The sequence below is a fragment of the Micropterus salmoides genome, unplaced genomic scaffold (assembly GCF_014851395.1).
Source record: "Micropterus salmoides isolate LMB-PRFRI ecotype aquatic unplaced genomic scaffold, ASM1485139v1 Ms_hic_scaffold_17, whole genome shotgun sequence".
NCBI lineage: Eukaryota > Metazoa > Chordata > Actinopteri > Centrarchiformes > Centrarchidae > Micropterus > Micropterus salmoides.
The window spans coordinates 30,998,751-31,026,745 of record NW_024040817.1 but is presented as its reverse complement, the minus strand read 5'-3'; the positions used below and the strand labels follow the sequence as shown (position 1 = coordinate 31,026,745).

At 40.6% G+C, this 27,995-nt stretch overlaps 1 protein-coding gene across 1 annotated transcript in view; it reads left to right on the top strand.

Annotated features, from left to right (window-relative positions):
* Positions 1-266: 266 nt before the first annotated feature.
* Positions 267-27,995, top strand: part of col28a1a (collagen, type XXVIII, alpha 1a) — a gene marked incomplete at its 5' end in the record, with an annotated part of 48,202 nt that continues 20,473 nt past the window's right edge. Inside the window, 21 exons of the mRNA XM_038724294.1 lie at positions 267-378; positions 2,336-2,901; positions 4,523-4,543; positions 4,786-4,845; positions 6,626-6,679; positions 6,777-6,821; positions 7,119-7,145; positions 7,417-7,461; positions 7,558-7,602; positions 14,001-14,054; positions 14,162-14,230; positions 14,350-14,418; positions 15,359-15,427; positions 15,837-15,905; positions 16,015-16,083; positions 17,286-17,354; positions 18,251-18,319; positions 18,408-18,479; positions 25,483-25,551; positions 25,865-25,936; positions 27,310-27,378. Of these exons, the coding sequence (XP_038580222.1) occupies positions 267-378; positions 2,336-2,901; positions 4,523-4,543; positions 4,786-4,845; positions 6,626-6,679; positions 6,777-6,821; positions 7,119-7,145; positions 7,417-7,461; positions 7,558-7,602; positions 14,001-14,054; positions 14,162-14,230; positions 14,350-14,418; positions 15,359-15,427; positions 15,837-15,905; positions 16,015-16,083; positions 17,286-17,354; positions 18,251-18,319; positions 18,408-18,479; positions 25,483-25,551; positions 25,865-25,936; positions 27,310-27,378 (1,794 nt within the window). The remainder of the gene's footprint in view (positions 379-2,335; positions 2,902-4,522; positions 4,544-4,785; positions 4,846-6,625; positions 6,680-6,776; positions 6,822-7,118; positions 7,146-7,416; positions 7,462-7,557; positions 7,603-14,000; positions 14,055-14,161; positions 14,231-14,349; positions 14,419-15,358; positions 15,428-15,836; positions 15,906-16,014; positions 16,084-17,285; positions 17,355-18,250; positions 18,320-18,407; positions 18,480-25,482; positions 25,552-25,864; positions 25,937-27,309; positions 27,379-27,995) is intronic.

Sequence of the window (27,995 nt, the reverse complement as noted above, 5' to 3'; positions counted from 1 at the left end):
GTTGAGTTGTGTGATCTGAATGCCTGCCTGCCATCACCATAGGATGCTGAAGGAAGTCAACCCTCATCTGTCAGCAGTTGTTACAGTCTTGTCTCCCTCTTGTGTCACTGTGAAATCATTGCAGTGTTTGTGCTTGAGTGACCCTGCATGGCAGATGCCAGCGGACTGACAGGGTCCATTATTAAGTCTCAAAGCAGCATGATTTACCACATTTAATATCAATTTCTCTCATTTTCCAGGTTTAGCAGCTGGACTAAACAATAACTATGCAGTGGCTCCTAAAGGTTTTGATCCTGACTTTGGCCCTGTCAAGCCCAACCAGATGCCAAAGCAGAAGGAGGAAAGGCCAAAGAGAAGTCATCATTAGTGAGACCAAAAGTGAGTGTTAAATAGCCATGAAATGTATCAGTGCTATACATCACATTGTCCAAAAATGATTTGAATTAATAGAGTTAATAAGAGATCGATAGAGTAGAACTAATTTCTTTCAGCATTTAACTGTAGGAAAAATGAATGGAAGTCTGTGCAGCTTTACAGGATTTAAAGGAGTGTGTGTTAATACAGTGTGTACTGTAACACTATGATCGACTGCACAGTTGATGCTGTTTTGGGACACAAATGATTTAATTCATTGTCTGACAGTTGCATAATGTTGCCATTTGCAAGGGGGGGGGGGGGCTCCAAACTGTTTCAGAGGAGGCTCATTGTTATGTTAGTTATTACATTAAGGGTGGGGCAGTGCTGGATAAGACGCCTGCCTTTGGTGTGAGAGACCCGGGTTCAATCCCCCACTGTGACCCATCCACCATTGTGTCCCTGAGCAAGACACTTAAACCCTAGTTGCTCCAGAGGTGTGCGACCTCTGACATGTATAGCAATTGTAGGTTGCTCTGGATAAAAGCGTCAATGTAAACATTAGCTACCAGAAGGAGATCACATAGAATAGCCAACATATGTGATTTGAGAGAGTTTGGACATTTTTTAGTCTGAAGTTATGTCAAACAGTAACATCAGGCCATCTTGGCTCAGTTGTTGGATATCCCCTTGTTAGTTGTTTAGTTTTCAAGATGTCTTGTCATCGAACAGGTTTGTCCAGGAAAAAGTCTGACCCAATGGTAGCACAAGATGGCAGATCAGTGTATTACCAAAGTCATCAGAAATTCCCTATCTGTTCACCATGATATTTCATACCAAATAGTCAGTAGTGGCTTGTTCTTGAGAGTTGAATGGGTGAAGGGACCATTGCTGGTTGGACAATGGAGTCTAACATTTCTAAAATATGCAACTATTTTGATAGAACGTACTTATAGAACACCAACTTCTTGAAACCTCTCTAAATGTTTGCTATTGCAGTTTTTCTCATTTGCTTTGGTTCAATTCTTGAATGAGATTTTGTTTCGAAACAATGAGTTAGTTTATTGGTCACAATGAATTTTTCATTCATTCAAGCAAATTGTGAAAAATGTGTTTTGGCACGTGTGCAAAAGTGTAAGAGCAATTGTCTATAATTTGCACCATAACCACTTGCACATGTCTGAGCCATCATGTGCAAAATGTTTGTCAAAAGACATACACGCACAAGATGGCATGGACGTCATTTTGTGGCAACGTTTTTATTCATTGTATGTGCCTTTACAGGTGCAGCTCAAACTATTTGGATTTTTTTTGTGGAAGTGTGGAATGGGAATCATGGGAAAATGACTGCAGTCAGCATGAGGCTAAGTGTGGGAATTGTTGCTGAGAAAACACTGGCTGACTTTTTGAGTTTGTAAGACTGAGAAGTTAAGTTAAATCATAAATTTGACGTAATTTACAGTATTAAAAATACAGGTGCAGCTCAAATTATTTTATTTTTATAATTTTTTGAGATGCACCTGTACATGAAAGGTCAAAGGTGAATTTTCTGCTTACAGTAACACCCTGCTACACAAATATATTTACTTTATACTTACAAATGTGCATTATCCATTTTCTGTGTACTACAGTACTGTACAGTATTGACTTTTTAGTATGGTGAGCAGTCAGTGTACACAGAAAAGTAGAACTCAACAGAGATTTGCATATAAGAAACATTTCCAGGGTTGACGTTGGCTGTTCATGGTGAAAAAACTAAACTCTCCTGCTCACACTGACAAAACAACACTTTTGATTTACTGACACTGTAACTAGGTTGTAAATGAAACCTACCTTTTGTTGAAATGTAAAAGAGTAGTGATGTCCCATGCAACGACTGTGCTTACAGTTTAGAGAATGTTCAGACTGATTCAAAAAATGAGACACAGCGATTAAGAAAAACTCTAGAGTGTAAGCCTGCTGTGTTTTGCCTCCTGCTTAGCCCTGATCTGCCCGGTGGAGATCATGTTCATCGTGGACAGTTCAGAGAATGCCAAATCTCTGCTTTTTGAGCAACAGAAGGAGTTCATCCTGCGCTTCAGCACCAAGCTCATGCAGCTCCATTCAGCCGGCTGGCGTCTGCGTCTGCGACTGGCCGCGCTGCAGTACAGCAGCACCGTGTCAGTGGAGCACAACTTCAGAGACTGGCAGGACATGGACGTCTTCCAGAGCCGGGTGGCCTCCATGACCTTCATCGGCCACGGCACCTACTCGGCCTACGCCATCACTAACGCCACCCAGGTGTTCAGCCGCGAGACATCTTCTAGCAGCCTGAGGGTGGCGCTGCTGATGGTGGATGGATCGGATCACCCACGAAGCCCCAGCGCTGTGACAGCTGCTGCAGAGGCCAAACGGCACAACATCAGGGTGTTCACTATCAAGCTTTCAGACCTGCCCAAGGACGGTGCCATGGGTACAAAACTACGATCCATTGCCAGCGCCCCCCCACAGCAGCACGTCTTCAGCCTCACTGACAGCCAGCTGGATCACAGACTCTTCAGTGAACTGGTCAGTCATGTTTGTGTCACTTTGCACCAGTCTGCAGTTAGTCTTCAGTGTCTGAAGCATCACAGATGATGTTGGTGCACCGCCAAATCTACTGCCATTCATGAGGAGGAAACAGAACGTAGATACAAAGACATAAAACAAACAGTTAAAACAGATGAATATAAACAATGAAAGCAATCTAGGGTTACATAACAAGTTGAGCCACCACATTGGTCATGTGACCACACATTTTGAGTCCCATTTTACTCACCCTGTGATGGAGAGAGGCACATGGAATAAGCGATGAGCACATTTACGTTAAAAGAACAGATTTTTGCCATTCAGAGTGATTTTTTTCATTCAAGTAGTCATGAGTCTGAACTAGGGCTGAAACTGAAGATTGTTTTCATAGTTTATTAATCTGTTGATTATTTTCTCGGTTCATTGATCACTTGTTTGGTCTGTAAAATGTCAGAAAATGGTGAAATATGTTTAGCGGTGTTTATCCCAGCCCAGGCTGACGTCCACAAATGTCTTGTTTTGTCCACAACCCAAAGATATTGAGATTATTGTCATAGAGGTGCAAAGAAACCCAGGACATATTCACATTTAATAAGCTGGAATCAAAGAATCGTGACTTTTTTTCTTAAAAAACAATTTAAACCGATTAATCGATTATCAAAATAGTTGGCGATTAATTTAATAGTCAACAACCAATCAGCTAGCATTTTTAGTTTTAAAAAAGTAAGCTTTAAGTTACAATATGAGGTGTTATTTAACTGTAATTCTACACTGCATTTTTACATTTTACCACCAAAATGAATTTTAGGCCAGAAACCATCATGCCATGCTTCTGTAAACGGAAGACAGACAGGGCTTTAGCTCCTCCTGTGGATTTGGTCAGAGCAGAGGGGGAGGTACAGAATGGGAAGTCCATAGGTGGCAAGGGACATGAAGACCAACATGATGACTTTAAAGCGACACACTGATGTGAAACAACTAGGAGACACAGTTGCAATGTTTCACAATTTAAGTGCAATGAAATGTTGTGAACCTGCATTTGAGCAACACAATTACAATGATGTCCCTGACCCCCATGTGGCTCAACTTATCCTCTCCCTTTGCTCATCTTACAACTTATCAGGGCCAAGAGACCACTTTATCCTTTTTTCTTTCTTCTGGAAAGTGATATTTTAGATCCAAAGTGATTATTTCCAGGGATGCACCACATCCTGAAATATATGTACATATTTCAGTCGGATACATTTCTGTCATGTCCTCACTTTAAAGACGCCTCGAGCAAAAACTGGCTGAACTCACAGGGCTCTCCCCTATGCTGCTGACAGTGTGAAAAGTTTTGGATTAAGGTTAGGGCATATTCAGGCCGTCATTGGCATTACAGCAAGAAATGTAGCCTTGTTCGTGTCACTGAGACCACTATGTGGTGCAGCACGTCGCACTAGCTGAGGCCTCATGGACGCACATAATGTTTGGATAATAAATGTTAAAAGTAAACAACATATAGGCCTGTATGACTGGAAATGATGCATAGCCCTTAAGTGTGTTTTTATGTTGGTGCAGATTTGTGATTTCTGTAGGACTGGACAATAAGTAACTCTCCTTTTGTCTTTTGTTCTTTCAGAACACAATTGTCAAAACTGGGGTAAGTACTATGAGATTTTTAACTCCTATTATCCCTATTTGTTCACGTGATCGTCTTCTGTGTTATTTTATTTTGACATTTGATGCTTTTCTGACAGTCAAGATTAAAGAAACAGTAACACTCAGCAAGCTATCAAAATTCATTTGACAGTTTTGTAAACACAAAGTGGAGGAGGCTAGAATTGTTCTTCCATGTTTCTGCTAGCTATTTCACCTCTTCGTTTTCCTATGTCTTCATTTCAGTGCCCACTGCCTAAGACCTGCCTGTGTGAGAGTGGGGAGAGGGGTCACCCTGGAAGCCCGGTGAGTGTTTTATAGGATCTGTGCTATCATCCATAACACTGTGTTAGACTTCTGTCGCTATGGTACTATTCACACAACTATGTGGTAACATTTCACCACTCTTAGTACAAAAAACACAACAGATCATCAAAAAGGACCTTTTTTCACAACTATAAGTACATCTGACATTGACTCTGCACAACAAAACATGTAGAAAGACATGTTTCCCATTGAAAGACATTATGTTCATAGTACATGCAGATTGTTTGTTAAGATTTTCTTCTCTATTGTTAAAATACCTTTTACTATCACTATGTTCATTGTTCCTAATTGATCATCACTGAAACATTTGCTTAATATTTGCTTAATGTATTGTTGTTTCATTTGCCTGAATCAGAATCATTTCACTGCATGTGACTTCATTGGGATTCAAACCCACAACCTTGGTGCAAGTAGCTTAGTGCTCTATGTAACAAACAGAGCCACAAAGGACCCCTGCAAGGATTTTAGCATGTACAATATAATACTGCAAAACACACTACGTGATTACCATCCGTAATTACATTGGTAATTTCACGTGGTGGTAAACTCAACTGGTAACCATATACTGTGGAAGGGGGGTGTGAACACCAGCAACTCCTTTCAACGTTGAGCAGAATAGGCAGCAAAGTAGTGGTATCGATCAGATCTTGTGGACAGGCTCAGACAATGTCTTCATTGATCACAACTTGATTCCATATAGGATAGATATTATGGAAATTATAGATTCTGTAAATGTTGTGTAATGTAAGTGTACTGCCTACTGTGAAAACTGTGTAATCTGTCTTTTACAGTAAACTGTAGCATAGTACTTTCAGCACTTCTAAGGGGATTTGAAACATGTATCTTGTATTGTTTGGTATTGGCTTCTCTGATAGTTAAAACCACTAAACTGAAAAGATATCATTATGTTGTGTTTTGGTGATTACACCATATGTTCTCATGACTTTCACGAGAAATCTAAATTTTGAAATTCATTCTAAAGTTTTGTACCAAGAGTTGTAAACTTTTACCACGTACTTGCAATAATAGTACCAAAGTGATAAAAAAATAACTGTACCATATACATAACCACTTGTTACTTCATTGAAAAGTCATATGGGTAATAATCTTTGGGCATATCAGTGTTAAACATTTTCATTCCAAATGTATTAGCTGAAATTCTGTACTTACTATAACTAACAGATAGTATTTGCCAAACTCTCTTTAATGGACATGAGATAGATAGATAGATAGATAGATAGATAGATAGATAGATAGATAGATAGATAGATAGATAGATAGATAGATAGATAGGCCACACACAGCCCAGTAAGCCTCACACTGTGGCTTGTTTTCCCTGGATAGCTGGGGATTCTCTCAGCCTCCGCAGGCTGGCGGCCTCCATCAGCAGGTGCGCCTGGCCTGCATCCAAAGCACTACAGGGAAATTATGTGAAAGAGCAGGAAATGTTTCCCACAATGCAAGTGTAGCAGGTGGAGAGAGGACCAGCTGAAAGGGCTGTTTTCACTGGTAGCGCTACTGAAGAGAGGCCCTTGGAAAGAAGCAAAGGTCAAGGATGGAAGATTAAACCTGAGCAAACACACAGGCTGCAGTGATCTGAGAACCTGCTGCGCTCAGTTGGAAGTTTATGTTGGACAGGGGTTACAGACAGGTCACATTGAGAATGCCCTACCTCACCTTTGCCTATACATACACGTCCAAACTAAAAGGGGCCCAAATATTCTCATTCGGCACAACCTCTCCCTTTACTTTCATCTAGGGGAAACCAGGCGAGCCGGGGTCTGATGGCGCTCCAGGTCCAAAGGGATCTCGTGTAAGTCTCTATTGTCTTCATAATCCAGTGCTGGTAACAGAATAAATCCACAAAGTGTTGTTTGATGTGCTGTTTTGTCTGGGCTCGCTCACTTCAGGGGGAACCTGGCATTAATGGACGTCCAGGAATGGAGGGCCTTGTGGTAATCATCAAATATTTTTCTCAAAATTCTCTTGCCTGGATTGCAGGTTTTCAAGATGTAAATCTGAGTATGGTATATTCCACGGTTGCCCCTGTTATTACAGTTTTTTTTTACCATTAAAACAAGTAGCAAAATGTTATTCTGTGACATCTCCTGTGCTCCCATCATATTAAGTAGTCCTGTGTTGATGTTAGTTGGCTGTTTGACTTTCTTTACCAGTACCATGATGGTTGGTGGGCAGGCAACTGTCTGCTATAAATTAGGAAAAGGTTTAATGTAAAATTTCCTTTTCTCTAGGGTCGGCCTGGTAGCAAAGGGGAAAAGGTTTGTATTGTTATTGTTTTTGTTGTGATATTTGATAAATTAAAATGTTTATTTATGAGGAATCACCACTACTGAATCCAGGTATGGAAATATCATAAACATAAGCATAATTCTACATGAAATCCCATAAATACAGATCTTGCCAGTTGTCACAGTTTCAATACTAAAAGGCCTACAGACCTTTAGCCAGTGTCAGACAGTGTGACTTGGCACGGTGTCCAGATTAGAAAGTTGTTTGCTTACCTGCACCTTTACTGGTTGTATTTTCCAGGGGGAACAGGGTGAATGTGGTGCCCCCGGTAAAAAGGGTGAACAAGTAGGTTTAATACATTTTTAATGATTTATTTGCAACGGAGTGTGGCCAAGTGCTGAATGTGAAAATAGTGATATATATATTGATATCTTTCCTTAGGGTGCAGATGGACCTCCTGGCTCCAGAGGGCCCAGAGGAGAGCAGGTGAAGTTTTTATACTTTTTATCCCATTAACCAATACTCTGTGCACATTGTGCACAAATGAAGGGCTGTGTAGCACACTGATATCCCATTATACACTGAGCCTGAGTTAACGTTTTCCCACGACAACTGATTGTGTCTTAGCTCAGATGTCTTCCCTCACACCGGATACACAGCTGATGTGTTGTAATCATTGTGAATGGCAAAATGATGCGGTGCGTCAATGTTGGTAATCTCATGTAATAATAATAATAATAATAATAATCTTTATTTGTAGAGCACTTTTCAAAAACAAGTTACAAAGTGCTTCAACAAGTGCAAAGACAACAATACCCAAAAGACAACAAAACAAGCAAGAAAACATTGAGACCAAAATACACGTTTAAGATAAATATAAAATAAGTAAAATAGAATAAAATAAAAGGGATAAAATAAAGTCAGATAAGATCGGGAAAGGCTCTCCTATAAAAGTATGTTTTAAGAAGGGACTTAAAAGAGTTCACTGACTCAGCCGACCTGATTTCCTCGGGCAGGCTGTTCCAGAGCCTCGGGGCCCTGACAGCAAACGCTCTGTCCCCTTTAGTTTTCAGTCGAGACTCTGGAACAGACAACAGACCTCTGCCCGAGGATCTCAAGGTACGTGCTGGTGTGTATGGGACTAAAAGGTCAGAAATATAACAAGGCGAGAGGCCATGAAGAGCTTTAAATGTGATCAATAGAATTTTCAAGTCAATTCTAAAACATACTGGGAGCCAGTGTAGTGAAGCTAAAATAGGAGTAATGTGGTCATATTTCTTTGTTCTGGTTAAAAGCCTGGCAGCTGAGTTCTGGACAGTCTGGAGTCGATCAATAGATTTTTGGGTTAAACAGGTGAAAAGGCTGTTGCAATAATCCAGGCGTGATGAGATGAAGGCGTGTAAAATGGTCTCGGTGTCCTTAAAAGTTAACATAGATCGAATTTTTGCTATATTTCTAAGTTGATAAAAACATGATTGAACAAGTTTTGTGGTGTGCTGCTCGAAAGTTGTAGTAGTTGTTTACAAACACGCAAAACTTCCTATTTGACAGGTAGGATGAAAACTATTCTAGGGCAGTACCAGAGATCCCCACCCAGTGCCTCAGTCTGTCTAACATGATGTTGTGATCAATGGTGTCAAAAGCAGCACTAAGGTCCAGGAGTACCAGGACTGAGCACATGCCTTCATCAGCCGACATTAAAAGGTCATTGGTGACTTTAAGCAGGGCAGTCTCAGTGCTGTGGTACTTCCTAAAACCAGACTGAAACTTTTCAAATATTTTGTTATTTTCCAGTACAGTGAGCAGCTGTTTGGACACAATTCTTTCTAGAATCTTTGCAATAAAAGGCAGTTTTGAAATTGGTCTAAAATTATGTGGGAGGGAGGGATCTAAACCAGGTTTCTTTAAAAGTGGGTTCACGCAAGCCGTTTTAAAATAATCAGGGACACAACCAGTAGATAGGGAGCTGTTGAAAACAGAGATCAAATGGGGGCCAACAGAATCCATTACTTTCAGTAAAAACTTTGTAGGTATTACATCAAGTGGGCTGGAGGACACTCTCATTTGTGATACTGTTTTTAAAAGCTCAGACAAGTCGATGGGATAAAACTGGTTAAAACTCTCTTGTTGCTGGTGAGGAACCTCTGAGTAAGAGGCCGCGGGGGTAATAGAGGCTCTGATTGACACCACCTTATTGGTAAAATAAGATAAAAACAATTCACAGTCATCATTACTTCCAGCTGAGGCACAAGGAGGGGTTGGGTTTACCAGCTGATCCACAGTCTTAAACAGAAACCTGGGGTTGTGTTTATGTGTAGTAATGAGTTCAGAAAAATAGTGTGGTCTCTCATCCTTAACCATGTTATTGTAGTTAATTAATAAATCCTTCAGACTGAGATAATGGGCTTGGAGACTGGATTATTTCCATCTGCGCTCTGCTTTCCTGCATTCCCTTTTTAGGCTGCGAATGCTGTCATTTATCCAGGGTTGCTTACTAGCTTTAGACGTAGGCCTAACCTTTAGAGGAGCAGTAATATTTAGTGACGACAAGCAGATATGATTGAAGTGATCGACCAGATTGTTGGTGTTGGAATCAGACAGGTGTTGGCTTTGGCTCTGAAAGAATGTGCAAAACTTTGAAACACTTTGTTCATTAAAGAAGCGAGAACACACGGAGCTTGGTGAGGCGGAATGAGTAACAGGAGAATCGCAGCTAAAAACAATACATCTGTGGTCAGATATGGTCATGTCCACTAATTCCACAGAGGAAATGCTGACACCCAGGGTAAAAACCAAGTCCAGTGTATGACCACGGTTATGTGTTTGACCTTTGACATGTTGTTTGAAGTTAATAGAAGTGGCCATATTTAAAAAGTCAGTTGCATTAACATTGTTGGGGTCATCAACATGAACATTAAAATCGCCACAAAGAACAATTCTGTCATAATTTAAAACCAGAGTAGATAAAAATCCAGGAAGTTCTGATAAAAATCCTCCAGGCAGTTTTGGGGGGCGATAAATTATAACAAATATGATAGGTTGCAGCCCTCCAACTTTAAGAGTGAGAACTTCAAGTTAAATTCATCACAGCGTACTTGATGACATTTTAAATTTTCCCTATACACGCTCACTAGCCCACCACCACGACCACTGACCCTCGGTTAACTAAAGCAATCATATTGAGGCGGACACAGTTCAGCTAGCTGGCTATAGTCATTCATTTGCAACCAGGATTCAGTTAAAAACATAAAATCTAGATTTGCAGACAAGATAAAATCATTTAAGATAAAAGTCTTACTTGAAAGTGATTTTAAATGAGTTTGTTCTGGGTGCTGGAGTTGGTGCAGTTGTCCTAATCCTATCCGATTTCTATTATTTCTGTGTGGGATGTGCACATTTCGGTTTACTGGTCTATGTGTGATGATGACAGGAATAGAAGTCTTTGGAACAGCGCTGGGAGCAGACGGCTTTACATGCCAGCAGGTGGAGACAGTTAGTGGCAGTGAGGCAGAGATCTGTTCAGTGAGCGGTGGTGTGTCCAGGTGTGCTGCATGAATGATTAGTCATTCACGTAAATCATGTGTGGACCGCACCACATGCTGTATGTGCGCAGATAACATTTCTGAGCCCTGTCTTTTTGGGTGAAGTCCGTCTGTCTTAAAAAGAGGCATTCTTTGCCAGAAAATATTAAAGTTATCGACATAAAACACACGATGAGCCCTGCAGGCGGACTGGAGCCAGTCGTGGAGGCCAAGGAGTCTACTGAAGCGGCCAGCACCGCGACCAACTGTGGGAATGGGACCAGAGATAAAAACGGACAATGTTTTGCATATGGATCTACACTCACAGAGTATATAATAATTTCAAATTGTTGATAATTGACAATAAGTAAGATATGTATCAGACAGTGTTATAGTTTTGGCACCACAGCTGCTTGGCTGAGTTTACATTTATGAGGACACTGAAATGGAATAATGGAGATAAAACCCAAATACGCACCTCACATGCTGTTCACTCAAAACTCAAAAGATACATGTTTTTATGTTACTCTGTTGTCTGACAATGCTGTGACTCCACAGCGCTGTGTGTGTTGGTTAAATACAACAAATAGAAAATTCATCCAACAAATCAACCGAGCAGAAATTTTAGGATTAGTTCTACATTTTGGGAAATACACTTGATAACCATCTCATGTCTGTGTGTTAAGTACAGAGCTGGAGTCAGGATGTGCTTAACCTAACTTAGCATAAAGATGTAGAAGCAGGTGGAAACAGCCAGCCTGGCTTTGTCCAAAGTTCAGAAATGTGCCTACAAACATCTCTGAAGTTCACTAACTTCCACTTTGTATCATGTTCGTTTAAACCATTCACAGACTGTGTGGTTCATATTCATATAAATGAACAGACATTTGCATTTCAGGGCGATTTATTATTAGAAGTAGGTGTATGTGCCCTTTAGCTGGTAATGTTTAAGTTTCATTTAAAAGCTTGATATTACCAATATGCAGTACACCTATAATATGTTATCGTTCAAAAATTGAGTTGAACTCTATGTGCGTGAGCCTTCATACCCGAACGGGTGTGTGGTCAAATTGAAAGATTCCTGTGTCCCGCCACATCCGCACTGGAACAATCAGTGGTGCAGTGAAAGCCACACACTCTGGGTCCATCTCCTGCTCTGCACTTGTGGAATGTGAGCTGTGGATTAGATCTTATCCCTCTCCTAATGTAGCCTTTCTAAAGCGGGGAATCCAAGCTTGCAATGTTTGGTTGTCGTCTTTGAGCAGACGTTGTCCCAGAGGATTAGGATTTGGGCACATGTTATCCATTCCCTCTCTCCTTAAATGCTTGTTGCCCCCTTCAGCATCGGTAGAACAACAGCAGCCATCGTTGGAGTGCCATTAGGTTTCACTTCCTTCTGATCTGTCTCCAGTTCCCATGAAATGTACCTACATACCACAGTCAAAAGTTTATTCATTAATCTCTCATAGCAAAGTATCCACCATCATAGTATTAGTATCCACCAGTCCTTAGACAGGTGAGGGGGGAATGAAAGGACAAGAGATGAAGGAGGTTAGGCGCTAAACTTGAACCATACTGATACACACATACTAACTTTGGAGGCCTTCCCTGTCAGGTAATAACTAACTATTTGACAGAGTTTGTGTAGGAGGTTATTATACAGGTGACCTGCTTATGCAGTCACTCTACAGAACGACAGCAATAATCAAATATACATAACAATATTAAATTGTATTTTAGGTATTTTACCTTGTTTCCCCCTATCTTCTGTGATATGAAAATCGGCCTGCAAGAACTTATTTTTCTGAGTCAGGTAATCTATCGCAGTCATCATTACATCTGTTAAAACAAAATCAAAGCATGCATCATCAGAATTATGACTTTACAAATGACTCACAATGTACAGTTACGCCTAATTGGCTCAAAAAGTGATACACTGGACACCTGATAAAAGCCCTGATGGTTTTTACAATTTAATGTTACAGTTACATGAATCAATAGGCATACTTGGCTGCCTTTGGTTATGTTTTCAAGATACAAATGTCTGTAGATTTCTAACATTTGAGGATATGATTTGCATGTCAAAGGTTCATGTTTACACTCCTCTTAGATTCCAGCAGAGGGCAGTCACAGCCCATTAACCAGTGCCACACACTGTGTCTGTGTCACTGTGTCTTCAGAGAAAGCTGAATGAAGTCTAATAATTTGCCTCATGTGATGCCACTCGAGTCTGTGTTGGTTGAGGCTGAAGACTGCAAGTTCGAAAATAAAAAGAATCTGGGTTTGTGGAGTTAGTGAGCTTTCCAGACGTCTGCAGCTCACCCCTCTGTCTGCTTGCTAGAGGCCCAAGACTTCATAAACCGCTACTATCATAGCACAGCCAAATCTCCAACTGAACTGTCTGTAGCTGAGTTGCATTGTGAGTAATGTAGGCTCCAGATTTTGACAAGAAAGTAGAATGTGTGACATAGTTAGTGGTATCTCTGGTTCTGCTGCATCAATTTTTTAAATCTTTTTTAAACTTTCCTTTGAGTCCAACAATGTTATAGGAATGCAATGCTCAATCGAGTTCTCTTTTAACTCTTGTAACATTGTGAGAAATGTCAGCAGTGCAAAGCATATGTGGTTTGCAGTGAACAGGCTCAAGCATGCAAGATATTGGTATGATCTTTTAGAACTCAAACAGTCTAGTTAATGTATAAGGTTATCACTTTCTTCTTTCTCATTATCAGTTTCTTTTACCGTGCTGCATGTGCTCAGTGTCCACTTCTGAATAGGTTTAGCACCTCTTAATGAATCTCTTAGTATAATAAGCTTTACAGCATAAAATACGTTTTCTTGTAATGTTGTCATAACCATTGTGTGGATCCCTTGCTAGCTAACAAGTAACCAACAAGTAGTTCCTCCACAGTGTTGCCTATTTACTGCACATTAAAAAACCCACAGCAGCTGGATTGGCTTAATCCCACCCTTAAATCCTTAAAATTTCACCGTTCACCGTGTGGTTTTGGGTGGAGCAGTTGAAAAAACTCACTAGCCACAACAGGGACTGGGGCCTAATACCCCCTGCTGTGTTAGTCAGTGGGAAGCTGGTAAGGGATCATTTTGTAATGACAGTTAATTCCATAAGTATCAGAAAAGACACACACTTTCCAGAGACAGAACAGTTATAAGAATGGGGAACTTAGCTTTCCAAAAACCAAAAAACAACACAACCATTAAATTACCTGTCTTATCTTTGTTTTAACTTGTATACAATATATCAAGAACATTGACACATTGAAAATGGTAGTGAAATTAGGTAAATTTTATCTTTATTTACATATGTATTAAATGTCGATTCCTGTTTTGTTCCTGTCTCAGGGAGCCAGGGGAGGACCTGGAGACCATGGTCCAGAGGGGCCATCTGGATCTAAAGTAAGAACACTGGCAATCAAGTTTCAAAATAAAGTAAAGTAAATCAGTATGTTAACAGGTCAAAGCTATGGGCGTGTTGGTAAGTTTCTTTTTCCTTCTCATAAAAGGGTGACCGAGGACCGAGGGGTGCACCTGGACCTCCAGGAGATAAGGGCATTGGGTTCCCTGGTCCCAAGGTAAAAAAAGTTAGATTTGGTTTAGTATTTAATTAAATAAAGAATATTTTCCTACTTATCTAATGAGGCATGTAATGTGCTTTTCAGTTTATCTTTATTCTGTCAACTGTATTTTTCAGGGTGACAATGGGAACCAAGGAAGACCAGGCCCTCCTGGACCAATGGGTGTGGGTGAACCAGGAACACCGGTGGGTGAAAATTCAGTAACTACTCATATAGCTGATATATTTATTGCCATCACCCCATTCCTATGTAATGCTTAAATCAATACCTAATACCACGGGGGTGCACATCACAGAGGACCGTGATGTGCACCTCCAGGAATTTGGTGCTGCTTACCTGTTCCACAGCAGTTCCATTGATGGTCAGCTGGATGTGGCCCTTCCTCAAAGCAAGATAGATCTGAATTTGACTAACTGCATTTGAGCAACCTGAATGAAATTGTGAAACTAAAAAACTTGAAATCAAGTTTCGGAACTCTTATAACAACAGGATTCAAACCACATTGATTCAGACATCTTTCAAAGTAAAATATTTTAATAATTTAAATTCAGCAGTGTTTGTCATATATTATTTATAAATATCAACATTAAGTATTTGTATAAATATATACCATGCTTGTTACATTTCACAATTACGTATATATTTGCTTACAAAATTCAAATCATAATGACCTCACTTTGCTTCTGTAGAATTTAATTTAAAGGCCCAGCCCACTCAAATTTAATTTTTTGTCACTGACCCATAGTAATATGATACAAGCATATAATTAGTTCACTGTGTTGAAAAAAATTTCAAATGTCATTTTTGAACACTCTGACTAGCACAAACACACTTCCCTTTATCTCCATTGTATTGGGGTGGCAACGGTTTCATTCCTATCTCAAAAACATGTAAATATATCTGCATCGTTTATTTGTTGAACCTATCCTTTAAATGTTGCTGCACAACAAATGCAGAATAAAAGACCACACAAGTTACTGTTGGCAGTGCAGCTCATATTCCAGCAACTGACCTTTTATTATTGCTGACTTAATGTTATCGTGCCTCTAGTTACAATCACTACTGTAATGTAATATCTGTTAATTCTGTATTTAACATTTACTTTCTTTGTGTTGATGTGTTTAGGGTCCAGCAGGGCCACCAGGCATGCAAGGATCTCCAGGGTTTCCAGGTGAGGGTCTCCCAGGGCCCAAGGTAAGTTGCAGGAGAAGCTGGTTCACTCCAACTAGCATGTATCATTTTATTTATTCATTTTTAAAGATAGTCTGCTACGTACAGGGATACACATTTCCAGAAACCATCACAGATGTTTTACAAAATTTAATACGTGACACATTAGTGCTTTAAAACCATAGAGGGAGATGAGAAATACTCATTTTAATTACTGTTTCATTTATCAATTGCACAGAGGTTTCAAAAATCCAGACTGGACCAATCAGACTTTATGTGGGATGTATTCAGATGTAACTGCCCCATGTAATTAGTGAATAAAAAAAGATGTGTCATTCAGGTTATGGTAGTATGATTTGAGTCATTATGATATGTATGTTTTGTTTTTCCAGGCCTTTCTGTTGTCTTAACCATCCCAGTGTGTTTCTTACAGGGTGGCAGGGGGTATGAGGGTCCCAAGGGCAGCCGTGGACCGCCAGGAGTCGGCTACAAAGGTGATAAGGTATGGTTATGGTTTATAAGGTTAACTACTAAACATGGCTGGCGGTACAGACGCATGTCCAGTGAAAACCTGTCATTCGGTAAAGCATATCTGACCTGTCTGACCTCAGGGAAACACAGGAGCACCCGGGCTGCCAGGTTTGGTGGGGTTTCCAGGGGCAGGCATCCAAGGAGAAAAGGCAAGGCCAATGCAAATTTGAAGAATTTGCTTACCATATTGATCCTTTCTTTGTATTGTAAGTCATCAAGGTATCAAGATTAATTTACACAGGGTTACACAATAAAATGTAAGTTGTTGCCCCTTCGCGCTACACACATAGAACATGCATAGAAATGTTTGTCAATTGTTATTTTTTATGTTTAGTATATACAGTACATGCATACATATCTATACACGCATACACCCAGAAAGTATGTACAGTATGGGCATAGATATGTGATAACCATATCAGGTTCTCTGTGATGCTTTGGGGACCTAAAACTGTTCACCTGCTCCACTTCAGCTCCACTGATGTAGACAGGAGTGTGCGTCAATATTTTTGGCGATTTACACACTCCTCCCCCTAGGGAATTAGTCTGTTCGACTTTTCGCTGTGCAGTCTAAACCCATTGATGATTAAAAGTTGTACGTATGGTTACTTTCCGTAGTAGGAAATCAATGATTCGGCACAAAACATGAAGTTGTTGTAACTTCAGTGTACATGCTCACATCTGCACCAAATTTTACATGTTTGATAAGAGTCCCGCCCTAAACACATACAAGCCAATATTTACTTATAGTCATAGCGCCACTTACTTAGAACTATGTCAGAAAACCCTGAACACGTTGATGACGTTATGTTTTCCTACAAAGGCGTGTCCGTGGCTTGAAACATGAACAGGTTGTAACTTTACTGTACTTGCTCAAATATCTCTCTACCAAACTTTACGTGCTTGTAAACCCTAACCCCACACCGAACACATCTACTTGCCGATATACAGATATAAGCACGTGACAATTGAGAGCCGCGGTGCAAGAGCTGCGGCATCTGGGCACTCCAACTGCTTTAATTGTGTTTGTAATCGCCACACCATTAACACATTTGCTGATGTATGATGTTACTTATGCTGTACATTCCTCAACATTGACATGGTTTTCCTGGGCTTACGGCCTCTCTGAACATGTGCCAGTCCGTGCACTAAAAACAGTCCTGTTGAGCTGGTGTAGTCTCATCTGTCCACACTTTAACGGGGTTTTTTTCCTGATGGTTTGACCATTTTACCCAGCTGGGAGTAAGCGGAGAAATGTACAAATGTAGCAAAGTTTGAGAGATCTACTGACTGCCCATCTTGGCATGTTGTGTAACACATCTTAAATTTGGATATTTCTCTCTGGCTTTAGGGGGACCAAGGGCCAGCTGGGCCTTCTGGTCCCAGAGGACCTCCTGGACTGGGTATAGTTGGACCAAAGGTTAGTAGCAGAATATCAGTAGAGAGTTTAAACTGTGGATTTTATATTATTTATAGGAATGAGTGATATGTTTAACATACATTAATCATTTATAAATGTAATGTGACATTGAATGAGAAATATATAGAGAACACATTATCACAGATTACTTTGAAGCACTGTGTAAGGCCAAAGTGAGATGTAGCATGTTGCACTGCCTTTTTCGTTGAAGCCTACAACTTCTAAAAGAGCAGCTTGCAGCATGTTTTTATTGTTTCTAGGCAACCACCAAATCCCTGGTCCTCAGCATAACCGCTATTTTGCTGTGAACTAAACTCTCAAATCTGAACCGATTGGACAATGTGAAAAAATCACAAATGACTTCAGGTGCTTTTCTGTTCTGAGTTGATTTATTTTCAATTCGAGGCGTTTAAAGTGCTCCTGTAAAAACGTGAGCAGTGCACTCCTGCCTCCAGAAAACAACTGGAAAAGATGCTTCTCACTGGAAACAAATGCGCCCTGTGTGATCATGGTCAGATATTTGAAAGAAGAAACGAGATAGTCTTCCTCAAATGTTACTTACTATATTAAAACCAACAGTCAGTTCATCTGAATCACTTAACTTTGAGGTGAAACTGAAAGTAAAAGTCAGGTCACACAACTACAGTATATTAAGCACAAGTATAGTAGGTTAAAGATGAACCAGGAAGACATTCTGCTGTGATGGATGTGCATACATAGTTTTACCACAGTATTTAATACCAGTTTTACTTCATTTTCTTTTCTCTTTAAGTCGTAAAATCTTAAATTAAAAAAGTACAGTACGTGACACCAACTATGGAGCACTAAAACATCTGGTGCACCTTTCAGTTGTTGGTCATCTGATGTGACATTCAGTCATTTGTGGTGCTTCCCAGGGCGACCAGGGTTTTCCTGGAGAGCCTGGACCTCAGGGAGAGAGGGGTGTTGGTGAGACAGGACCAAAGGTAGACAAACAAACCCGCCTTGAATAATGCATGCTCAGTAGAATGAGGAGTGAGACCTGAACATGTTGGTGTATGTGTGGTTTTCCAGGGGGAGCCAGGGCCTGACGGGGCTGCTGGGATACCTGGCATTCCTGGTGAGGATGGAGCTGTTGGGCCTAAGGTGAGTCAGTGACTGAAACTCACTAAATTACTAAATTGTTCAGTACTTTCTATATTTTGGAATGTTTCACGCGTTGCTGAAACTGTCACTATGACAGCACTGTGAAACTGACAGCGCAGAAAAAACTTCCCCATAGATACACCGAGCTAATGCACTGCTGCAACATACAGTAAGAACTGAGCAAGTCGGAAGCTCCTCAAAAATCTGGATGTGTGTTTCCAACTAAATGTAAAGTAGGCTGTGTGAACAGAACAAGACTTGTATTTACTATGGCCAAAAAAAGGAAACCTTGAAGTTCACATAATGTCAGATGGTGACCTCATTCTGCACTAGTAGGAGGGAACATGAAGTGATCACTGCATTATGTCCCACCTCAGAATCTTGTTTCAACAGGTCTTACATAACATTAAGGAAATAAAGAGGCAAACTCTTAGTCTTTAGGTAAGATGAACCAAATGCAGGCTGAAAATCCTGCTAGGCGTACCACATAGACGTTGCTTCCTGCTCTACCTGTACATGCTTCCCCTGTGTGATGTGATCTGCAAAGACGGTATTCACTTCCATTGTTCTGCAGTTCATACTCAGTTCTTCTTCTGAAGAACTCAGTGTGCTGGCCTGCCTGGCTGACAAAAAACTGGTTGTCAATGAATTTTCTACAGCTAAATACCAATAAAACAGAAATGCTCATAATAACACTTTACTAAACATACTATTGGTCACTTGTCTAAACACATTAAGCCTGTTGCTAGAAATCTTGGTCTCCTTTTTGATAGCAATCTTTGCTTTGAACAAGACTTTGCTAAGCTTTTCCAGTCGCGCCTCAACAACCTTAGAAATATTAGACAAGACAAGATCAGTCTTAAATGCCAGAGATGCTAAAAAAGCTGTACATTCCTTTATCTCCTTTAGCCTAGATTATTGCAACAGCCTGTTCACATGTCTAAATAAAAAAACTTGCAGACTATGCAGAACTCAGCTGCGAGGTTATTAGTCCAAACTAGGAAGTAAGACCACATTATACCCATAGGCAGAAATCACAGGGAGGACAGGGGGGTCAGGTCCCCCCCTATCTGAGGGGTGTCCACCCCTTAAAAACCATCAAATAATATGATGATATATAGGGTAGAGTGGGGTAAGACGCCCCCCCTCTAAGCTCGCTGTCTATTTTCTGACACATTAAAGAACATTTTATTGACTTTTTTGTATCTTTAAGAAGACCATGCTTAGTGCAACATATTATAAAGTAAAATAAAAACAAATGTAATTTAATATGTTCGTCATCTTACCCCAAACATACTAATCTAGCATTTTACTACTTCAACCAAAAACTATAAAACCCAAAAGTCATGATGATTGTAAGTGCTACTGGAATTAATTAACACACAAAAACTAATGTATTTTTCATTTCCACTTGAAAATGCGGACTATACTATAGCTGGGACTTATTAGCTGGAAAACACTGTAGGGCCACGGCATAAAGCCTTACCTAGTCCAAGTTAAAATTTCATACCAATACCATGAAAAATGACTATTTTACACAGGTTTTTCTAAGTGTATGTCTTAGTGTATTTTTTCTAAAACAGCACCGCCCCTTGGCAGCAGGCATCATCGCTCCATATTAGCCGGTAGCTTGACGCAGATGTGTTTTCATAGACAGTATATTACTGGACGAAGCCACCCCGCTGATGTGAAGCCAGTTTTGGACCAATAAAATACTACTACAGGGCTACTTCCTGTTCGCACCAGCATCTACTGCGCATGATCGCGCAGCATAACCGTGGTTTAATGACGTAGAACAACAGCAGAAACACCGTAATTCTGGTAGCTGCATAGCTGCGCCAACAAAAAGTCTCATGGCTCAGTGTGTTTGTCTGACTCGGATCGTCACTGTTTAATCTGCCCACCTACAAGGATCACCTGTGAAACACCAACGCAGCGTCACTGATCGCTGTTTTTTGCTGGTAGATCATGAGCTTCCTACTTAAAACTGGATATCGTTATTTTCAGAATTAAAAGTTAACATTACACAAAGTGCCATTCATTGATTGTCACTCAAAAGGTCCGAGTTCAGCAGCTAATTTGAATACAAGCGTATCGTAGTTGTTTACATTCAAATCAGAGTTAATACGAGCCACGTCTGCCGGCAAATATTTATCGCAAGGACCTGGAATGTTAAGGGGTTAATGCAGGGGCGTAGGAGCGACGTTGAACCTGGGGGGGGGCGCTGAAATGCTTGAGGGGTTCGGGGGCATTCCCCCTCGATTATTTTAAATAAAGCACTTAAATGCTCATTTCTAATGATTTTTGAAAACAGAATGTACTTATTAGTGTGGCTGAAAGAGAAGAATAGACTGGAGAGGGGAGATTATGAAAACTCGAAGAGGGAGAGGGTCAGAGAGAGGGAGTATAATATAACTAGAACAAAACCGACTACATACCATAAAAACCATGGAACAGCTGCTAGTTAATGTAGCCACAGTACAAATGTATTCAGTTATCCTAATATTACACTTGATGTAGCTGTCTGATATTTCCTGTGTCTCACTTGGACCTGACTCTTCCTGCAACAAATGTTTATGAACACAGAGAGCTGTCTTCAAAGTAAACTGATGACATGCGGTAGGAATAACAAAGTCTTTTTACTACGTGAGTTTTAGAATTTACTACGTCTACTAGCTATCCATACAACTTACAAGCTCGTCCTCCTCAGTTTCTTATCCTCCTGCTCCTGTGACCTCTGACCTCTTCCTCTTAAAATACTGCAGGATGCTCATGTTCTCTGTGTGAACATTTTGAATACTTTTCAGTTGTTTATGGGCACGTAGCAGAGACACATGCACACCTCCTGGCCAGGGACGTGCACAGGGGGGTTGCTCTGGTTGCCCGGGCAACTGCCCGTTTGCCTTTCCTGACTCAAGTTGCCCTTCCGACTCGCCCTTCCGAGAGAAAAAAATAAAATAAAAAAATAATCGCGATCGCAAAGCCTCATTCACTTCCATTCGGGCACCGAAAGTGAAAGTCAGTAGGGGAAGAGCAAACTCTGTTTAAGTGGCTGCACTGCTGCAGCGCTGCCTGCACGTCAGTTGATTCTGTTCCCTACCCGAATTCCTGTTTCCTTCCTTTATGCAATCATACTACAACAAATCATGCGTAGTTTTGCCCAGTTACCATACGTGATACGTACCAACAGAAGTGAATACGAGCTAGAAGCGCAACTGAATGTACGGGAAGCCAAAAGGTTAAAAAAGGATTGTATTTTTTTCCGAAATCTAAGCGTTTTTTTATTTAATATTTTATTAGAAGCGAGTTTTCCCCATCTGTCAATTCAATCTAGATTATTTATTTTCAAATAAAAAAAAGGAAAAAATAATAATAATAATGATTAAAAAAAACAATAAACAATTATATAAGGAACTCTTTTTCTCATATGTATTTTGGTGACATTTATATTGTTAATACATTTTGGATACTGTGTTTAGTGCCTTTTTTCAGGTCAGAGCAACTGCCCTTCAAAATTCCTGTGCACGTCCCTGCTCCTGGCACAAGTTTTTTCACAGACGGAGGCCAAAAAGTGGCCCAGGAGTTTGTCCCTGGTCAGTCCGCTCTCCAGACAAAGCATGTGTCGGGCCCTCTGGGTCTTTAGAAACCTTTATTCCTGCATTCTTGAGAATTTTATGCAAGTAGAGTACATAACTAAATGAGCATTTAAAATACATTTTCAAAACTAGAAACATCCCTCTAACACTCTTCAAGTAAAGTAATCACTTCAGCTGAGCCATTGAGTAGATAAATAAATAAGTCATATCATCATCATTATTACCATAAACTGCTGCTTTGACTCTGTTCTGCTGTTGCCTTCATCTCTGCTGTCTGTCTCATGTTCACCATGACAGCACTAGTACTGGTGCTGCTGGCCAGTGGCAGGTAGAGTACTCAAAATCTTTACTCAAGAAAAAGTACTATTACTCCCATAAAAAGTAAAAGAAAAAAATGACAAACCTACTTCAGTAAAAGTAAAGGCTAATCATATATTTCATCTGCTGTTCATCAGGTTTAACGAAGCCTATAGCAGATTACAGACTGGTGAAGTTATGAAGGTATGAATGGAAAATATAGCGATATTAAAAGTATATTGCTGGCCCACAGAAAATACTGGAGTAAAGAGTAAAAGTAGGCTAAAAAAGGAACATGAAAAGGTACCAATTACTTTATTTTATTTTATTTATTTATCAAAATCACTACCCCCCCTGCAGCAGGCGTCCCCACGGCTGTCTTCAGGTACAAAAAGAACAGCACAAAATAAACGTAATATTGAGGTACTTTGTTGCACCTGCCTCAGCGAACTCTTTTTTTCTCCCTTAACTTTTCAGCACCGCATTTGCGTTGTGTCGCATGTTTTCTATAGGCCTACATGATTTTTGTCCACGTTTCAACCGTTTAATCATGTCTGATGCGGTGTGTGTCATTGATTAACTAGTCACTCAAACCGCCTGGCTATGAGCCAACTCCAAAATCGCCCAAAAAAAAAGTGAGGGGGACAAAACATAGATTTTGAAATGTGGGGGGGACATGTCCCCCTCATGTATAATGGCTCCTACGCGTATGGGTTAATGTAAATATACATATATAAATTGAACACAATTAAAAAATGAATACCTTATTTTAAATGACAAAAAAATTAGATCAACTTAGGTAAAAATAAAACTTTTTATATATAGGTGGTGATGGCGCAATGGATTTGACTATGCCTTTGGTATGAGAGACCCGGGTTCAATCCCCCACTTTGACCTATCCACCATTGTGTCCCTGAGCACTTAACCCCTAGTTGCTCCAGAGGCGTGCGACCTCTGACATGTATAGCAATTGTAAGTCACTTTGGATAAAAGCGTCAGCTAAATGAATAAATGTGTATATATATATATATACATACACTCACCTAAAGGATTTTTAGGAACACCTGTTCAATTTCTCATTAATGCAATTATCTAATCAACCAATCACATGGCAGTTGCTTCAATGCATTTAGGGGTGTGGTCCTGGTCAAGACAACCTCCTGAACTCCAAACTGAATGTCAGAATGTGAAAGAAAGGTCATTTAAGCAATTTTGAGCGTGGCATGGTTGTTGGTGCCAGACGGGCCGGTCTGAGTATTTCACAATCTGCTCAGTTACTGGGATTTTCACGCACAACCATTTCTAGGGTTTACAAAGAATGGTGTGAAAAGGGAAAAACATCCAGTATGCGGCAGTCCTGTGGACGAAAATGCCTTGTTGATGCTAGAGGTCAGAGGAGAATGGGCCGACTGATTCAAGCTGGTAGAAGAGCAACTTTGACTGAAATAACCACTCGTTACAACCGAGGTACGCAGCAAAGCATTTGTGAAGCCACAACACGCACACCCTTGAGGTGGACGGGCTACAACAGCAGAAGACCCCACCGGGTACCACTCATCTCCACTACAAATAGGAAAAAGAGGCTACAATTTGCAAGAGCTCACCAAAATTGGACAGTTGAAGACTGGAAAAATGTTGCCTGGTCTGATGAGTCTCTATTTCTGTTGAGACATTCAGATGGTAGAGTCAGAATTTGGCGTAAACAGAATGAGAACATGGATCCATCATGCCTTGTTACCACTGTGCAGGCTGGTGGTGGTGGTGTAATGGTGTGGGGGATGTTTTCTTGGCACACTTTAGGCCCCTTAGTGCCAATTGGGCATGGTTTAAATGCCACGGCCTACCTGAGCATTGTTTCTGACCATGTCCATCCCTTTATGGCCACCATGTACCCATCCTCTGATGGCTACTTCCAGCAGGATAATGCACCATGTCACAAAGCTTGAATCATTTCAAACTGGTTTCTTGAACATGACAATGAGTTCACTGTACTAAAATGGCCCCCACAGTCACCAGATCTCAACCCAATAGAGCATCTTTGGGATGTGGTGGAACGGGAGCTTCGTGCCCTGGATGTGCATCCCACAAATCTCCATCAACTGCAAGATGCTATCCATCAATATGGGCCAACATTTCTAAAGAACGCTTTCAGCACCTTGTTGAATCAATGCCACGTAGAATTAAGGCAGTTCTGAAGGCGAAAGGGGGTCAAACACAGTATTAGTATGGTTCCTAATAATCCTTTAGGTGAGTGTATATATATATGTGTGTGTGTGTGTGTGTGTGTATGTATAGATATATATATATAAGAGAGAGAGAGAGAGATCCACTATCCTAGAAGAAACCTAAATTACTATGTAGCCTAGAGGACACAAGTTATTTAGGATAATATGGCCGCGTGGTGAACCTATGAACTTAAGTTACATTTATCCTACAATTTTACAATTTTGGCTGTATTATTTGTGTCCCCTTCAAAAATTGCTCTTGAGAAATTTTATGTTTATTGTCCCTCCCTACTGTGAGATGAAATTTACGCCCATGATCACATCCATTTTAATTTCTTGACATTGGCTCCCTGTTTGTTTTAGGATTGTTTTAAAGCTCTTTGTGGCCTGGCTCCAGAATATATTTTTGATCTTTTAACCCCTTACGATCCTGCGCAAAGCCTTAGATCCTCTGGCAGGGGTCTTCTGTGCAGCATCCCCAAGTCCAGCTTGAAAACAAGAGGAGATAGAATCTTTGTGGTCAGGGGCCCGAGGCTCTGAAATGACCTGCCTGAGGACATCAGGCTGTCTCCTTTTAGGTCCCACCTGAAACCTTTTCAGATTTGATCTGATCTACCAGCCCTTTTTATTGTTTTACTTTCATTTTAACTTGTGCATTTCATGTTATAGTGACTATCATTTTAATGTATTTTATCTGTATGTGGACTTCCAGCTCTTTAGTCAGGAATATGTGCATTACATCAGCTCAGTTTTATCTGCTTGTTTTACCTTCAGTGGGCTTCTATGTTCAGAACACTCAGACGCATCACAAACAAGCTTTTGATTCACTAGAAACATTTGGTTTGTGGAATGCTGTGACACAGTTTGACTTGCTGTTTAATCCAGGGAGAGATGGGTGTACCAGGTCTGCGAGGCCTAGAGGGCGCACCAGGCAAAAGCATCACTGGAGAAAAGGTAATCTGCCATGGTGCAGCTGCTTCCAAAGTATATTTCCAGTAACTTGGAGGATATCCTGATTGCTGTTTGTTCAACATGAAGAAGTGTTGCTTTGTTATAATAGCCCTCACATGAGGATTTCCTGGTAATGCAAGGTGTAAAACCACCTAGGTAAATAGTTACTTAGGATTCAAAGTGATTAATGTCCATATTTACATACCTGTAGTGACAAAGATTTCACTGAAACAGGCATACGACCAACTGAATTATTGTACTTAGTTGTATTTACCTTTCAGAGCTGATGTGTCAGTGAGCTTTTCAAATTTCACAGGGAGACAGAGGTGACCGTGGGCCAAGGGGACTTTCAGGGTCTCCAGGTCCAGTTGGACCTGCTGGAGCCAAGGTATGTTACAGTGTACAGGTTACTCCTAAGTACTTTCAGGTTCACGTCTGCTCACAGTAGGTGGAATTGTAACATAGTGTTCGTATTGTAAAAACAGCTGTCTGCTGCTGCTGGAAATGAGAGTAGTGAAAGGGAACTAAAAAAGTACGTTGTTTGAGCTGAAAAACAAAAAATTTAGTGATTGTTAATATACTTTAGAGTTTAAATGTGGCCATAAAGGTTAGCTTCGGTTAGCTCTGACTTGCTAATCCTGATGATTTTCACGGGAGACTCCCGTATTTCATCGCCCTCTCCCGGTTTACTCCCGGGGTCACATCTCTCCTGAATTATGACAAATGTTCAAGACTTTCTGTCCTTTCCATGACACAACACTCACTCTCTCGGACGTAACTGAGAAGAGAGCTCTTGACCCGGTGGATTTCAGGTGTAAGAAAGGGAATTTGTGAGCACATGATAACAAGGTAGAGGAGGAAGAGAGCCACATGTTTAATAATGGCATTTGTGGAGCTTGTGGGAACAGCACCTCTACAGTGAAGTCAGAGTTGCATCATTTCCGATCCGACCATCTAGACTGAGGCTGCATTCCCAAAATCTGATCTGTATTGGATTTGGTGAATAGAATAGAATACAGTGCAGTAATCAGTAGCTTGTTTTTTTTTCTTACGTTAAGTTGCTTTTTTTGGACAATGCAATTTTTTAATTTTTTAATTTCTTTGCATATTTTCTTATTATGAAAATGAACCTTTCTCAAAGCCTTTTCCTTTGTTATTTAACATTTGTCATTGCAAGCTATTTTTCAGAATATTTTTAACATTCTTTCAAAAAGTGATGGGGACAAAATCAGCCATTTCAAAATGTGGTCAGGACATTCTGATTGTGACATGTCCCTAGCGTGCCCAGTGTAAATGACCCCAATGGCTGTCAACCTTTTTTTAATGTCCTGCCCCATCCATGCTGTGATTCATGAAAAGTGAAATTGACAAGCTACTTTATGCACACGTCTGCATGAAAGGCGCCAGAGTTTCTCCCTACTCTGCCGGCAGAGATCAGCAGGCATGAGAGAACGGGAACAGATGAGTGTCACAGAGTGAGTCAGAGAACCTGATATGGAGAGGGCAGCAAAGAGTAGGCCTACCGGCAGCTTGTGAGAAGTGCCAGTAAGCCAGAGTAAAATGTAGAGTAAAAAGTGCTGGTACTGCATATACTTCAAGCACTGCATGTAAACCTTTATCAAATACTTGCATTCAAATGGTCAGCTCCTGAGACAAAGGCTTTTGTGATGTGTTTGAGAAAAGACATAACATGTTAGCTCTGCTTGCATGGTCCTGACACAAACACTTAATGTCTGACATTTTACTGACTTTTTTATCCAGGGAGAGCCTGGCAGCCCAGGAATGGTGGGCCTACCTGGACCTGCTGGCCGAGGTTTACAAGGATCAAAGGTGATGACACACACACGCATACATGCTTAAACACACACCCTGACTGACAAGCTTGGTCCTGCTAATTTGCATTCAGAAGGAAGGAATCAGAAGGAGCTTTATTGCCAAGTAGTGTTTTACACATACGAGGAATTTGCTGTGGTGATAAGGTGCTACACGCAGACATACAGTCAACATAAATAAATGTAGAAATATAATAAATATGGAATGGAAGAACAACGTTGCAGATATATACATGAGCATTATTCTGGGTCTGTGCCGTGCAGAAGTAACGCAATGGAAGAGAATATTGTGTACATATAAATATATAAACTGACAACATAAAAATATACAACAACAAAGATCAACAATCAACAACAAATATGTGCAATGTGCCAGGTCTGTGCACGACGAGATGAAACAGTATTTACATGTGCAGAGACATTTGTATCGTTTGCGGGGGGGGGGGGGGGTCAGTGGGGGACCCGGGCCTTGTTAATGAGGCTAGCTGCAGACGGGAAGAAACTGTTTTTGTGGCGAGAGGTTTTGGTCCTGATGGACCGCAGCCTCCTGCCAGAGGGGAGAGTCTGAAATCTTTCCTGCACGTCTCAGAGTCCTCGAGGTGTGCAGGTCCAGAA